A 16,653-nucleotide genomic window follows, 5' to 3' on the forward strand; every position below is an offset into this window, starting at 1 on the left:
GAGGGGCAGAACCCCCTCCCTTGCCCTGCTGGCCACGCTGCTTTTGATACAGCCCAGGATATGGTTGGACTCCTGGGCTGAGAGCACACACTGGTGGCTCATGTCCAGCTTTTCATCCACCAGCACCCCCAAGTCCTTCTTGGCAGGGCTGCTCTCAATCCTTCACCTCCCAGCCTGTGTTGATAGCAGGGGTTGCCCAAGACTCTGCTCTGAGCTGACGCATATAAAATCTCAGGTATTTGCAAGAAAAACTGCATTTGTCTCAGTACTTTATGCATATCAAAGTCTGCCGCTCCATCATCTCCCCACCATGTCAGTTCTACCTGTAGCTCCCGGCAGCATCCCCTCTACCTCACCAACCTGAGGAGCTGCGTCAGAGAACTCAGCAAGTATTGCTGTGCCACCAGCCGTTCTTCTCACGTGATGAATGCGTTACGTAAGGTCAATCCTAATACAAACCGCCAGCATTCACCTTTCTGGTTTCAATTGTCCCTCAGACAGTTTTACATCTACCATAGCATTATGCTTCTTATTCCAAAGGCTTCAAAAAATAAAATAATACTAGAAAACCCAAATATATTTAAATCAGTTCTTTATTCCTTGCCTTACTGAGAATCTCAGCTAGTGGCAACAGAACAGCAGAACAACTTTCCTCTGCAGAAATCAGTCTTGCATACAAATATATAATTTGATGGATTTTTTGATTTTTAATTCTACTTTTAACTGTGAAGTACATTCCTTGGTCACACGAACAGCCTTTTGGCAAGCACACCAGAAGATGCTCCCTTGCAATCCTGTCAGAGAGCAGACACTTTTTTAAAATGCAGCTTTATGGGTTCATGTTATGGAAGTGGTCACTTCATTCCCGCAGCCCTTCGCAACGCCCGAGGTCACTCCAGTCAGGCTGAGCGACTCGCGTCAGTTGGCTTCAGCAACTCTGCTGCCATGCCAAGAATCCATGAGCTTTATCAGCAGAAGAGAGCTGACTGGTTACCTTCCCATCATCCTTCGGGCTGAACACAAAGGCAAAGAAAATCTCACTTTTTAACGTTTTGATCTTTCTTAAGATGCTTTCTTTTTTGTTTGAATCCCAGATGACCCAGCACACACATTCCTCCTTGGGTTTCCCATTTCCAATAAACTGCAACAATTGTGCTTGCACAGCTTTAGATACTCACCTTAAAACACAATATTTAGGATGCTCATGTGTTATTTGTGCCCATTTACGTTCCCTGCTTCTGGGGTTTGGTTGGGGGGAGTCTGTGTGTGTGTGTGTGTTCAGTTTTCAAGTGTCTTAAACAGGCTTTAGCTTAACCAAACCTTTAAACCTCACAGACGTATGCACGATGTGCCTCTTAACTCACTTTGGCCAGAAGCATGCATATGTGACATCAACACCTCACACAGACCTCTGAAGTCCACAGATGCACTGATCTAAACACACTAGGTTACTATGTCAAACAACTTGTAAAAGGTTCACAGACTGCATTAAGCATTTGTTTGGATTCTCAACTTCTTTAGAATAACCTAGTAACAAATTACCAAAACCACCTTAACAACCTACTTGAGAATAAATTTTCCAGCCCACCCACAGTTCTGCCTCCAGTCTCCTTCAGAGTCCGCCTCCTGCTTTGATCTGTCAGGGGCGGAGGCAGCAAACACACCGAGCTGATTAAGTCCCATTTCCTTCCCCAGGCTTCAGAGGAAACAGGCGCGTGTCCATGCTCCTCAGAATTGACTTCTGAAGCCAATCTGTACCCTCGTTTTTCCACAGCTGACATCCTAGACAGTGAAAGTCAAGTTAAGTGACAACTGTGGGGAAAAAAAATACGTCCAAGGTTGGGAGAACATAGTGGCAGCAGAGGGGAATATGAAAGTGAACATCACTTCCAGCTAAAACGGACCGCAAGAGCCGCCGTCAGTTCGCGCAGGGTCCGTCATACTGACGTGCTGTCAAGCCCTGTGAGGCACTGGCCCTCGCAAAGTGCTCAGACCGAAGCCCCATCGCTCCATCTCACCAACCACTGAGGTCTGAAACGACCCCCGTGGCTTCCTCAGTGTAAAGCAATTAAGCATCCAATCACTGCAGAGTCTGCGCTTGCCACAATTACCGGTGCGCTACCTACAGCTCTAATGATGAGTTTACACATGGCTTGCGCATCTGGGAGAAACGACATCTAGACATTTACTTAGCACATAAATATCACAAGTATCTCTGCAAATATTTGTACCAGATGCCTACAGGCTATAAACGTGAGGCTTTCTTATTTTCTATGTACACAAAGGCCAGAGTCAAAGTTAATTTTCACCTTTAATAAGCTCATGATTCTTTGTTGTTTAATACTCTGTAGAAAGGTATTACAGATTGGTAGATTATTGCAGTGACTTCTAAAGAACATGGACAGCCACGAGGCTGAAACTACAATACCACATACATTATATAGTCATTGATACTATCTACAACAGCATGAAGAAAAAATACTTTAAAAATAAACGATATTTAACTGAAAACATAGAAATGGAGCTTTCTTTCTTACAGTATGGTTAAGTATCTATATTCCAAGAATAACATTTTAAAAAATGCTAGATCTTGAAAGGTCATAGATAAAAAGAGTCATGATGAAGATGAACCAGTTTTGCCCAAAAATGCTGTAAATGAGCACATTGCACAGTTTTTCAGCAAATCCTAATTTTGCCAAGCTTCAAGAGGCAAAAGCCTGAAATGTAAAAGCTTCCAAGTTGTCTAGCTAGTCCACTCGTCTTGCTCTGGAAGCCCCAGGGATCCACACTGCTCCAAGACAGCGTGCCACCACAACTGCTCTTTGCCGACATGGATGCCTTCAGGTCCTTACGATGCCAGGCCTAACAAAAAGCCTCCAACAAATCCACTTGACACCACGATGTTCTGTTTGATAAATTCTGTTGACTGAGAAGAAAAATGCTATGTATAAAGAACTGAGTCAATCGTGTCTGATTGTAACATTTAACACTTATCACAATTGCCTGGAAACAAGAATACTAAAATTATGGAGGGGGTGAGGGGGTAAGCAACGTGTTTAAAAACATACAAAGCCAGCTGGCAACTGCTGGCACCAATGGGTTGAAAACTGACTCTCTGCTGTCTTTAACGATTATTTTAAATACAGTTAGCACTTTAAAAGTCAAAATACAGAGGAATTGTCATAGCAATTTCATGCCAATACCACTCTCGTTTTGATTAAAAGACAGATGTTTTACAAACTCCCTTGGCAAAAAAGCATGAGCACCATCATGACTTCAATTTTAATCACATGAAAAAAGTTTTTAAAAAATACCAGGTTTTGGAAAACTAGATCGATCGTTGGAAAAGAAATACACTTCAATCCATTATGAGCTTCCTAACAACTTCATCCTACAAAAAACACTTATGTATGATGACATTTGTGTACAGTATTTCATTAAGTAACAGCAAAGAGTATAACACATTACATCAAACGTGCCATTTCATAAATCCTCCACTTCAAGCACTTCACACTAGCTACTAGTGCACAATTAGAAGAAAGTAATATAATCTGAGAAAGAAAGAAAAAAAAAAAAGAAAAAACCCCAAACCCCATCCTGTCCCACCCAATGGAGAAGTACAGGTTAAGCTATTTGGGGTACATAAGAAGCTAGAAAACCATCTCTCTTGAACTTCCACTTCACATTCACATTAAAATTTAAGTAATTTTTATCAACCTATGTGCAACTCCACAGAGGCTAAATCCAAGATGTCAAAACTCTCAATTACAGAGTGCTAGTGTGGCTGCTGTTATATTGTCTGCAGCATATTCCAAGTCAGGATTCACAGTTATTGAGAAAGAAACTTAGATTGCCTGTATGAAATGTGAAAATATGTAAAACCAGGATAAAGATACTTTTAAAAAAAGAAAAGATAAAATGATTAAATTAAAGTCTTCAAAGGACAGACTGAAATCGCCCCAGTGACACTGATCAGTACCAAGGCTACCTACCTCTTTTCAACACAGTATGTAACTGACAGATTCTGAAGACAGATATTCTTCAAACTGTATAAAAATGAGATAAAACCCACAACTCTAGTTACAAAGTAGTTATAGCGTTTCTCCAGAAAGAAAGGTCAGTCTTCTCCACCCAAGTAATTTTGTTACCAGCCTTATAAGAAGATTTGGTTTTTGTTTTTTCAGCTATCATGTTTTAACCACAGCACCCTCAACTTTTTACCGTGTCACGACCTTGCTGGCTTCCTCACCGGCCCAGAATCTGCACAGACTACACGGCAAAGCCAGTGGCAGTCCCTAAGCCATCTCAGCTGTAGAAATGCATTAACTTTGAAGCCTGCGTATCATCTTTAAAAGTGAACAAAATAGAAAGCTAAGTGAATAAAAGAGAGCGCAATCTGTTAACTTGCAATAAAATATACAGCCAGACTATTTCTGACGCCTTCCATTTTTGCACCTGCATTTTCAACTAATTATCACCTGCAGTGGAAGGTAAGAAAAATCGGCTGGTAGAAAACAGTTTATCACCTTAGACTTACCTCTTCAATAAGAGTATTGATTTCAGGTGCTGCCTTATTTGCACGCTTTTTTAGCTGTTTTTTCGCTTTGTTTACATCTTTTTCAACTCTCTTCCAGTCAACTTGTACATATCCACTATGACTAGCAATCTAGGAAAATAAAGGGTATTTAGTACACTTGTAGTTAACATTTCATGAGTCAAAATACAGTATCTCAGTGCCTACAAAGTTGGGGTTTTTTTCTTTCCTTTTCTTTTTTTATTATAGATACAGGAAAAGACATTGTTTCAATTACAGCAGGTACTCTGCTTCAAACACTAATACTTTCCACAGTAACAGCAGTTCAAATTAGAACAAGCAATGGCAAAGTCCTGAAAGTAGACAGAAAGTAGAAATTAGCAATTTTACCACTTCTCTACTCTTTAGTTCTAAAAGCTTTGAATAACAATGCTTTTTCCTTCAACATTTACTGTAGCTTTGCTAGTAATAAAAGGAAAAAGAAAACCATGTTCATAGGACAGCAACGAAAGAAATGAAATTAAAATTTCAGCTTCTTTCAGAATTGTGGAATTCTGATTTGTGCCGGGGTATCTGGGGCTAAGCAGAATCATCCTTAGAAATACTGAAAACCATTATTTTATCTTACATCATTTAAATTGTCCAACAAAAAAGTATTCGATACATGAGAATTCTCATACTTTCTACAAAAGAAAGCCAGTAAGCAGAAAAATAAAACGGCCTGTGTACAGCACAAATTCTGTAACATCAGCAAAATGGGTAAGCTTGAGGGGCCTGTTCTTACCAATTTAGACTCCAACTCCCAAAATGCTTAAACAACTTTTAGCGCATTTAACCATCATCCCAACCCTTTGCCTTACTTCTCTTACTAAGATTTGATCCCCGAAAAAAGTAACATGATCTGCTACCTGACCAACAATGACAGTCCCACCAATTTCCTTAACACAATTCACAAAAGAAACACATCTTATAAATGTTTGTAAGATCATAGCTTTAAAAAAAAAACAAAACCAGGCAATTACTGCATGCCCTAGAGAACCCCAAAACTAAGGATTACTGCTTATTTTAACTGCTAAGACAAACAGATACAGACCACTACCTTTACAAGTAAATGACTCTTATGCAAGAAACACTTTATGAAGAGTGCGATTTCTCAGGTCCTTCTTAAGGTCATGTTTGGCAAATTCATGTAACTTACGTAACAGCAGTCTATGCAAATGGTACAACTGGTAAACAAAAGTCACAGATAATGAACTTTTGTGGAACAGATCTTTAAATATACGATTTATTAGGTTTGGCATAAAAAGAGATGTTGCACATCGCTTACAGGCACTGAATTTTGACGTTCACATAGTTCTTTCTACCAAGTAACTAAAATGAGACCATGTAGCTTGTTTTACAACAGCCACAATAATTAAGCAACATATTTCACCACAAATTAGAATTTCAAGATCCTGAAAAAAAAACTAAAATGAAACAAGTCTCAGATTTTGTCTAAATTCAAAACGAAGCTCCTAAAAGACTACCTATGTAAGGAAGTAAACTTCAGCTTCCATCTTTGCACAAGATTTAAAAAAACAATTCAGTGGACAAATGCAAAAATGAACTTATTAAATATTCTACCCTCCTTTACTTCATACCTCAGAATATAACAAATTCATTGACGTTGCCTGTCTATTGTAAAACCATTTATCCACATGGGCACTAGTGTTAGGCGGGGATAGCTAATTAAGGACTATCTATACAAGTGTGAAAACATTAAACCAGTTTCAAAGCTGTACTGGTTGTGCATCCAGTCACTGGACGACATACCAGGAAAAAAATAAATGTTGCTCACTGGGGTAATTTTTATTTTATGAATTTAACAATACCACAAGAACTTCAAAAAGGTCCAAGCACTGAATTGGTGCCTCCCAAATCATAAAACTGGAAACTAGACATGGACTCATCCACTGAGTCCAACACAATTTAAGACATGATAATATATTTGCTTGCTTGTAAAAACATATAAGCAAATGGACTTTAAAAGAAACATTTCATTAAGACTAGTTTAATTAGCTCAGTTATCCATACAGTACAAGGATGAGGCAGAAGTTTTTAATTAAGTTCTGTTTACCTCTCTAGTAGTTACAACTTATATTTGTGTCAAAACTCCAGTTTACACAATAAAAATTACACTACTTCTCTCCCTGAACTTAGTATCAGAGATCTTAAGTTCTGCTTTTGAGTGTTTGTACACATCTGAAATAAGCAACAGAGGACAGTGTTCTGAATGTAAAATTTACAACTGAGAAGAAAAAAACCCCCTGTACTTCACTGCAGTGATAGAGCCTGTGTCATACCTACTTTGGCTGCAAGCCTACTCATTACATAACTCTGTATGTAAGCGCAGAAATGAACCCACTGAACTCCAATGTTGGCAAGACGGACTTCAATTTTTAGACCCTAATGCATAATAAAAAAACCCTATGTGCTTACAACAGTAAATTTACATAAACACAAATTCTTAAAGTTCACTAGTATTTTTAGACCCAGCCCCAACAATAACAAACTAAAATAATATTCCATTATCAGTTCCATACTTACAGATATCAAGGAGTCATATAGGTCTATACATATAGATAGACAGATATTCTTAGAGACACATACAGGAGGTGGGCATGTGTAGATTTCTGTATATACAGAAACCTATCCATATATGTATAAACGATAACGGGATAATGTATATATTATATACATATCTCTCACTCTCATATATAACATTAGTAAAATTGATTTTTGTTGAAGATCTTCCAGAACTATTGAAAAAATAATGGATTTTTTCCAAAAAGGCAATCGAAAAAATACATCAGTGCAGGAATACTAAAAATACGTGCATCTTTCTCTACACTAACCAAAGAAAACAGAGAACCTGAAAAGGAAGACCTCATTTTGGGGGCGATACTGGAGCAGCATGCAAGTACTTCATTATTGTGAAACATTAAGAGTAATTGGCAAAAAATGTTTAAGAGCAAAAAATTTATATGGCAAGATGGGATAAAAGAGTTTTTATTTCTTCAAAGACAAAATCTTTCGTACTAACAAAGCCCAGCAAAGCCCAGAAGGTACACGTGAGCTCCCTGTGCTCAGCTGCGTGTGCAGCATGCAGAAGACATGCATACTTTTAGGTATTTTCTGGTATTTAGATAGGTAGCAACCCCCATCGTACTCAACCAGTTTCCAGAACAGATCTGACAAGTCTCTAACTTCAATATACAAAGACAAGGAGGGAGTGAGAAACGATACAACATTTTTTTTAGAGTTAAACTGCAGAGGCTGGTATCTTCAGCCACCATCTGCTGGCACAGCTCCACTGTAACTAGTGAAACTACTCCAGTTTACAAAGGCAGAAGAACGATGCCCCTCCATTTCATGTCAAAACCTGCCAGAAATACGGTATGTCTTTAAAAGGCTAACTTCCAGCTACCGTTTGCTTTGGCTGTTCCACTGAATGTTCCCTCAAAGTCTGCAGACATCAACTGTCAAGTGGCATATTCAACACAAACTGAATACAACTCTTTCTCATTAAGTCCCCACCCCCAGAAGCATGTTGTTCTCTCCCTACTTCAACAAGATGCCGCATCATCATCATGGCATGGTATCCACAAACCCCCGTACAATATATAGCTAAGGATACCTTATAGTGCCTTTATTTTGCTTCCTTGTGTTGTTTTCCAAGATTCACTTAAGTTAGAAAATAATTTAATGACGAATTGAATTGAATTCATGAATGGCATGTTAATGGAATGAGGCAAAATATATCAATGAAAGCAAAAATCACCAAACAAAAATACAATTTTATAATTAAATAATGGTCAACACACAATAGAAAAACCTGCAATGTTGGCTGCAGAGCAAAAAACAATAAAACCATTATTGAAGATAAAGGAGTTTAAAAACAGAGAGAGAACAGACACTCCTTAAGAACAATTGCTTTTAACTAATTCATTATAGCAGAACCACACGAGTTCATACTTCCGTGCTCTTCTGGATTTCACTAAATCTGTGCTGTATAAACTAGAAATTACACAAGGAAAATACCTTACGTGCTATGAGAAATGAACTGTATTTTCCTTAACATAGTGCATGGGTATTAGTCTTATACCAGCACGTTTGAAGAACTACTCCTATTTCAATAAAAAGGATAGTTGACTGATCAAATCAAGGTGGTGAAATACCCAACACAAAGATGTGAAAACAGATCATAATTTTGAAAAAGTATGCAAATTCCTTAATGTCATTTTTATTCTCTTCCTCGGACTACTTTTCATTTAATCTGTATTAAGACTGAAAAAATTCTAGACCACTTACAAAAAAATCTGGGAAAGTCTTTTTTTGTTTCTTGTACAAACTGACACTCCAAAAATGTATTGCTTTTGGCTTCCTACTAGATTTCTTCAGATGAAGTCATCCCATGCTGAAGAAACAACGCAGTTTTTTAGTTTCAGGACTGAAATGTTTCACTGAATGGGCTTTAGCCAAGAATCTTGCCTTCTGTAGTTGTTCTTGTTTTAGCAGGTAATTACAATGTCTATATTGCAATCAGGAGTTGAAATGAAATCTGCAACTTCAGAGAAATTTACAGATAAAAAGGAGGTTTCTAGTCATGTGCTGAAACGCTGCTCTGCCCACTCAGGGGAAGCACTGAACATGTATTCATAGGGAAATTAGAATCACAATGTGTGATCTTTAAATGAAAAAATTGAAGACTACAGGAATGTAATTACACTATAGAATTTATGACTCAGCTTTAAAATGCAAAACATTTTGAATTAAAATGAAAGACCAAGGCATTTATTTCATTCCCTTCCAAGAGAATCTGATCTTACTTAATTAAAGATACAGACAACTCAATCAAAATATGCAACTCATTTTTCCTCTTGGATAATATCCCTTTTCAGATACACTGTAAATGAGACCAGCTAAGAAATCAGACACTCAGACACACGGCAAATCTATTTTATGTGCAGGAAAGCTCCCCAAGCTTCACAGCTCAACAAGCAAAACCACTGCACAAGTAATGTGTTTTAAGCAACTTCTGTTTTCCTTTGTCTGTGGGTCTTAGTTTTAAGTTTTCAGCTTCCTGTAGTCAGAAGTACTACAGCAGGCACCTGCAGGCAACATTGTGCCTGCTACCCCTGGATGCCAGGCCTCTGTTCTGTAGGCTCTTCAGTCATATTTAGGTAAGAATTGTCATCAGAAGAATTAAGACAAATGGCATATAATACAGGAAGAGAGACTGGAATCTTAAAGTCAACTAGATGAAAAGCATGACAAGTACTTCAAGATCCACTGCAGACAGATACATATAAAGATTTAATTCTTCCCTCGTGATCCAGAAATCCACAATTACGGGCTAAAGAAGTCCAGAATACTCCATCAAATTGATTCATTTGCTGGCATAGAATATTTTGCCAAAAATTCACATCTGGATGATTCTAAGCCATTTCAAATTCAACACCCTTGTAAAATTCATACCTATGTTGAGGTACAAGCCCAATAACCAGTGATATCCAGGAGATTTAAAAAGGTCATCATTGCACAATGGTGAAGTGGAACAAATGCAACTACTATAAAGCTTCATATCAAAACTGTTTCTCTTTGACGTTGTACATTGTTGATGATGCTTGCTTTTGAGTAATTAAAACAAAATTAACTTGTTTTCAACAAATATAAAGTGTAACCACATAGTTCCAAGAGCATACATTCTCATGTAGAGTGCTGCAGTTCAGGTATATGTTTAGCATGGGGTTTAAAAAAAACAACAAAACCAAACCCTAAAACAGTAGAGAACATGATCATGAATGAAGTGAGAGTACTTCACAGAGCTGTGACATTTTGATGCATGACACAGCAGCAGTCAGAGGTACTACCTAAGCCTTCCTGATCAATGGTTGACTGCAACAGCCACTACAATCAAGAGAGTAACTAAAAGTGGGATATGCCTTTCAGAAACCCTCCAGGGTGATGTTGGAAAGAATAATAAAAATAATAATAATAAAAAAATCTCTAACATCCTGTCTCAGAAAATGGTATATTATTTGCATGAACCTAAGCAGTTACCAATATACTTCCTCTATAATGATTTGAGAAAAAAATGACAAGCTCACAGGTATTAAGATTTGAAAAATGCCAGTAAAAACATAAGAATTACTTGGCATCTTACAGAATGGTATGTGAAGTTCTCCTTCACTTACAGTTTCTTCATCTAATGTAAAGGCTTTTTGGAAATATGTCCTTCCATAACCATAACATCTGATGAAAAATGCAAATGGTCACGTCAGATAACATAATTTTAAAATTCTAGACTTGAAATCCAATTGAACAAAGGAATGCAATGAAGCTACAAGAAGTCAGCAAAGCTTCAGGGGTTCAAGAGATAGAACCAGTAAATACAGCATGGGGAGAAAACAGAAAACAGTTTCATAATGGGACCAGAGTATGCCCTGTAAGCAACTGCCAAAGAAGCCTACTTCTTTTAAAGCACTGACAAAATTCTCAAACCTATTTAAAATAAACACAGCTTATATTCCTTGATCTCCCATCATGGGTTTACAGGCAGTTCCTCTAATCTGGCAATACTGAATCACATCCGGCATCTCAGTTTCTGCACAGAGGTTTATTTTGGCTTACTACAAACTATTTTACGGGACAGAGCTGATTCTGATTTACCACTGATTTTTAGAAAAGCACACAATATTCCAGCTGAAATGTAAGGTTTTGACTGATAAGACTAAAATGATGAAGTAGATAAGAAGCCTTCCTAATTAAATTTTACCCAACAGCTGTGTTTTTCCTATTGTTTAGTAAATAACATTTGCCAACTTATAAAGCATGAAATTCTACATACTTGAAGCAGAAGAAAGCCACCACCTACTGCAGTTGCTGCAAGCTTTCCGACTTTCTGGAACAAAAATCCCGCACACCTTAGGAGAACAAAACAAAAAAACCCAGTCCAATGAAGTTGTCTGCTGAACAATGCCACACTCCAAAATTCCCAACTACAACTACTACTATTTTTTCATTTAACAAAGAAAATGTATGATTTTACATTTTAAAATTTAAAAATCAGAGTATTTAATACAAACAATATTTAATTAATAATGTCTAACACAAGACAACATGAGTAATGGTTGCTAGTTCATGGCTGTTTGACAGTCCCTTTAAAGTAGGCTCCAGGCCTTGTCTATACACAAAAGCTGTATGCTGCTATTAAATGGAGCACGTTAATAAAGCACAAAGTAGTAATACAAAAATGCCATTGTAACTGTTCCCAAATGGAAGGTAAATATATTATACCATCATTTATATTAACTACACAACCCATAACTTCAATATCTCAGGTAGAAAGAGTTACATCCCTACCACGAGAGTTAAAATCAGTGGGGCCCCTCTACTGGGACATGGTCTCTGTCTATTTTTAACGGATCAAGGCAACCACAAAATTTGTTCACAGTCTCCAAACACTCCCACATCAAATAGAGAACAGCATAGATATCGATATCATAGAATAGTCTGGGCAGGAATGGACCTCTGAGGGTCATCTGGTCCAGCCACCCTCCCAGAACTAGGCTTGCTGCAAAGTCCAGCCCCACACCCCAGCTAAATTGGGTTGCTCAGGGTCCTGACTCAGGCGAGCGCTGAATGTTTCCAGGGCTGATGGCTCCGCAGCTCCTCTGGGCAGCTCTGCTGGTGTCTGACACCCCACTCTCCTCCCCCCACTCCCCCGCCAGCCCACACACAGAGGGCAATTTTCTTCCCCCTGCATACGAATAGTGAATTCATATTTATATACATGAATGCACATACAGAGGTATATACATCTACAGATACTGAAATACAGAGTTTCCAGCTTTTATGGATGCCAGATGAACTATTCCCTAGAAGCTTCAAGTTTGTGTATATAGATCTAACTTTTAAAAATAACTTTAAGGCTACAGAGGCAAATAAAAACAAGACTGAAAGCTAAGCCTGCACTCCTCAAAGCTGTACTGAGCCTGGGAGTGACAATTTCATTTTTAGTCTATTTCATCTTCCAAATCTTACATAACTAGGTTTTAAAAGTTACTGTGCTACCATAATGTTGTTTTTCACTGAATTTCAATTTTTTAGACTACTGGAATAGACAAATACCATTCAAATACCTTTGACAAATAACAAATACCTTGACATACCTGCTAAGGCTGTAGCCACATTTTCCAGTTTAAGTTCTCATCTCTACTGTCTAGCTTTCACCATGAATTATTTTAGTGTAACTATGCTGGGGTGTCTCTCTTCAGTCAACATGAGAGCAGACCTTTAATTTCTTCAAAATGGCTCCAGTCGAATTTAGAGGGAAAAAAGTCTCTATAAAATGGGGGGTTTAATTAAAAGTATATTCTTCCACACATTTTTTTCCTTCGTTTCTTTTACCTATAAAATACCTTAGCCATAATATCATAACTAGGATTCTAAATCTATCCTAGTAAGGAAATATGCTTTTCCATACAAACAGAAGTTATATGCAATTATTTTCAATTTATTCCTTGTACTTTTAGAGTTCTGACATTTCTCCAAATCCTCTTCACAGTAACCGGTATGAGTTCCCTTAGGTAACTGGTGTTTTACCAATACTACAAAACACTTTAGAATGATGAGTCAAGAGTAATGAGTTAAAGTGTTCACGCATGAATAATCTTAATCACTCATAAAGGAAATTCCATTAGAGAAGATACATTTATCTGCTTGAAATAGCCTTGGAAAGGGATCTTGTAAGAACAGTAATGGTCTAGCACAGTTAAGAGAAGTGATGCTCCCTCACCAGCCAGTCACGCCGCCCATCACAATCTGGGTAGCTACAGAGTATTTTTCTACAATTGGTCCTGAATTCCGGCCAAACACCCGGTTCCACCAGTGGTGACGCCGTGCATATTCTGTTAAATCCAACACTTCATAGGAATCATCGTCACTTTCATGGTCTTTAAAAGAAACAAAAAAAGAAAAAAGTGATTTTCTCAGTTATACAGTAAATTAACAACCTGTGCAAAAACCCCAAACACTGTCAGAGTCGTTTTTGGCATTAGCTGGCTAATCCAATGGTTTAAATTGCAGCATACAGGCTCTCTATGGTCCAGCAGCCCACAGAACAAACCATTTTGAGATTTTATGCCATCATCTTCAAGGCAAGGAAGAGAAGACTACAGGGAAGGTATGACCTATAAAATCCACGACAGGCACTGAGAAGGTGAACAGGAATCTCCTACCTGTTCAAGTACAGGAACCAAGAGGCATCAGGTGAAACTAGCAGGCAGCTGGTTCAACACAAAGAAAGGAAGCCCACCCCTCCCCTCCTCTCCTTCACCCCCACCCCCGGGAGCCCTGGTTAACCTGTGGAACAGCTCGCTGCAGGATGCTGTGGATACCAAAAGCTGATGTGGACTCCAAAGAACAATGGAACAAATTAACGGGGGGAATCCACCAAGGGCTGTCAGACATAAAGGCAACCATGGCTACTGAGGTCTTGGGCTGAAAATCATTAAAAATATTTGGAGAAAGATTTAACAGGGTAAGCATGTAGTGATACTTTCTCAGCTCATCCTGCAGCTGATGGCTTTCAGACATACGACGCTGGGCTTTCATCTGACCTACTACAATTGCTTTTATGATCTTAAGCAATGTGAAACATGTCTAACTTATGAGAAAGCACACACATCTCTTCTGGATAGACCAAAACTTTGAATTCCTGGGCTAGTGTTTTCCTCAGAGGGCTAGATGTTAGCATATGCCAATAAGCCAAGAACAGACACTTCTGTTCTTACTCCACAACAGATGAAACAGATGAAGCTGGGACTTCAATTAAGTTCCATACTTGCAGTATAATTCTGTCAACATTTTCAAAATGGGCCTCCTACAACTTCAAATTAGAGATCCTAAATGCCACGTATACTCAAACAAAAGGAAGAGATAGTGAAATGTTTGGGGTTTTTTTAATATTTTAAAATGGTATCATAGCTCTATGGACATACACACATGAATTAAAGTCCACTTCGGTTAAACATATTTAAGGTGAAATATAAGTTCAGCAACGATGCTGGGACATTCCAGAGAGGAACAGAAGTTAAACTACTACCTAGAATTACACAAAAAGACTGTAGATATAAACATTTTATTAAGAATGTCAGCAGCTTTTTTTAACTCTTACTACAAGTGTGGGTAAAAGGTTAGAGAATCGTAGAATGCTTTGGGTTGGGAGGGCCCTTCAGAGGCCATCTAGCCCAGCCCCCCTGCAGTGAGCAGGGACATCTCCAACCAGACCAGGTTACTCAGAGCCCCATCCAACCTGGCCTTGAATGTTTCCAGGGATGGGGCCTCCACTGCCTCTCTGGGCAATCCGTTCCAGTGTTTCACCACCCTCATGGTAAAAAATTTCTTCCTTATATCCAGTTGAAATCTACCCTCCCTTAGTTGAAAGCCATGGCTCCTTGCCCTGAGAATGCAAGAAACACACACGTAGGTATGAATTCTGTCCCTTTATTATCACCTAAGTGTTGCCGAGTACTAAAACATACATAGCAAGACCCATAATGCTAAGAAGTTGTTATTTAATCTTCTTTCTTTCCAACTTTCAGGTGTCAAGTACAAACCGTTCAATATCTTTAATTGAAAAACACAAAAACGCCGCAACAGACTGCTGGTTCCGTCAATTCTGCCCCTAAATTAGTATTATTCGGATCAAAACTCACACCAGCCTCACACGTTGTGTAGAAAACAACAACGCTAAGAATCTTCTACGGGCAAAAAGCAGTCCTCGCCTCGCGGGACGCTGCTCTGCGCACTCCTCAGCCCGGGGGGCCGTGCCCGCGCAGAAAGGCGTTACGCCGCCGGGCCGCGCCGGCGCACCCGAACACCCGCACGGTAAAAGACGCGGGGACGGGCAGGGGGACGGGCAGCCGCTCCCGGTCCCCCCCCCCCCCCCCCCCCCCCAGCGGAGTCAGTTCCGCGGCCTCCGGCGAGGGCCCGCTGCTGCCCGGGCGCGTCGGCACCGGGGCGGCCCTCTCCCTCTCTCCCGCCCCCGGGAAGGGGTCGGGGCCGCCAAGCAGCGGCCAACGGCCAGGCGCGAGACCCGCCGCGCAGGCGCCCCGCCCCCACCGGCCGCGCAGAGGGGGAGGGGCAGAACCCGGGCCAGCCCCCCCTTCCCCGGGCGCCGGCACCGGCACCAGGCCTCCCCCGCCCCCGAGAGCAAGGGCGGCCGCCGTGCCTCCTCCTCCTCGCCTTTCCGCTAAGGGGACGGGACGGGGCGCGTCGCCGCGGAGGCGCCCGAGCCCGAGCGGAGACCACTGACCTGAGGCGGTGCGGGGCCTCCGCGCCGCCATCTTGGGCTGGTGTTGACAGCGGAGCCGGGCGCGGGGCCGCCTCGCTCCGCCCCCAGAGAGCCGCTCTGCTCTGCCAGCCGCGGCGCCGCCCCCTCTGCGGCCGCGGGGAGACAGCGCGCATGCGCCCGACACCCTCCACCCCCCTCCACAGCGGGGCGGGGGGGGCGGCGCCGCGGAGGATTGTGGGGGCTGTAGTTCCCCGGGGGAGGGCGGGCGGCCATTTGGGCATGAGGTGTCCCCTAAAAATTAATATCCAAGAAAGAAAACAAAACGCGAGGCCCCTCACAGAACAGAGGTTAAAGCCAATGCGAGCCGCGAAACACACGAGAGAGTCCACTTACTGCAAATAATGAAAAGAAAATTGGAAACCGATTATTTGAACATGTTTACAGCCCCTCATTTGGCCTCACACTGCCAACACACAAGACGGCCAATTGCAGTGAAAAACCCCCACTTCTTCCCATGCCATGAAGCTGAGGGCGACATATCTCACAACACGCGAACTGAGCATGTAGGATTCTAATTAATCCCTTAATTACACCAGCCTTAACAGACATGCAAGAAATAAAAAAGAAGAATGTGTTCTACACAAAGGTACTTCTTAAATCAGCTCTGGGACTGAAGTTAGCAGACAAAATTTGAAGTTGGTGTATAAAATAGCGGCTTGCTTATTAACTGATTTTTATGACAAACATTTGCCATCACGACCAGCAGGTGCTCGCACGCCAG

General features: G+C 40.5%; 1 protein-coding gene across 3 annotated transcripts in view; it reads right to left on the bottom strand.

Moving 5' to 3' along the window:
• Positions 1–2,292: 2,292 nt before the first annotated feature.
• The window catches only part of FUNDC1 (FUN14 domain containing 1), a 52,184-nt gene continuing 37,823 nt past the window's right edge, over positions 2,293–16,653 (bottom strand). Inside the window, exons 2-6 of one of the 3 annotated variants that reach the window (XM_075430951.1) lie at positions 13,374–13,530; positions 11,424–11,499; positions 4,538–4,666; positions 3,993–4,046; positions 2,293–2,926 (exon numbers count right to left, since the gene is read on the bottom strand). In XM_075430951.1, coding sequence (XP_075287066.1) covers positions 3,999–4,046; positions 4,538–4,666; positions 11,424–11,499; positions 13,374–13,530 — 410 coding nt within the window. In that variant the 3' untranslated portion in view covers positions 2,293–2,926; positions 3,993–3,998. Of the gene's footprint in view, positions 2,927–3,992; positions 4,047–4,537; positions 4,667–11,423; positions 11,500–13,373; positions 13,531–15,893; positions 16,029–16,653 lie in introns of those variants that run through there. The other 2 variants (XM_075430957.1, XM_075430944.1) reach the window with 2 other exon arrangements.

Source organism: Opisthocomus hoazin, chromosome 1 (genome assembly GCF_030867145.1).
Source record: "Opisthocomus hoazin isolate bOpiHoa1 chromosome 1, bOpiHoa1.hap1, whole genome shotgun sequence".
Classification (NCBI taxonomy): Eukaryota; Metazoa; Chordata; class Aves; order Opisthocomiformes; family Opisthocomidae; genus Opisthocomus; species Opisthocomus hoazin.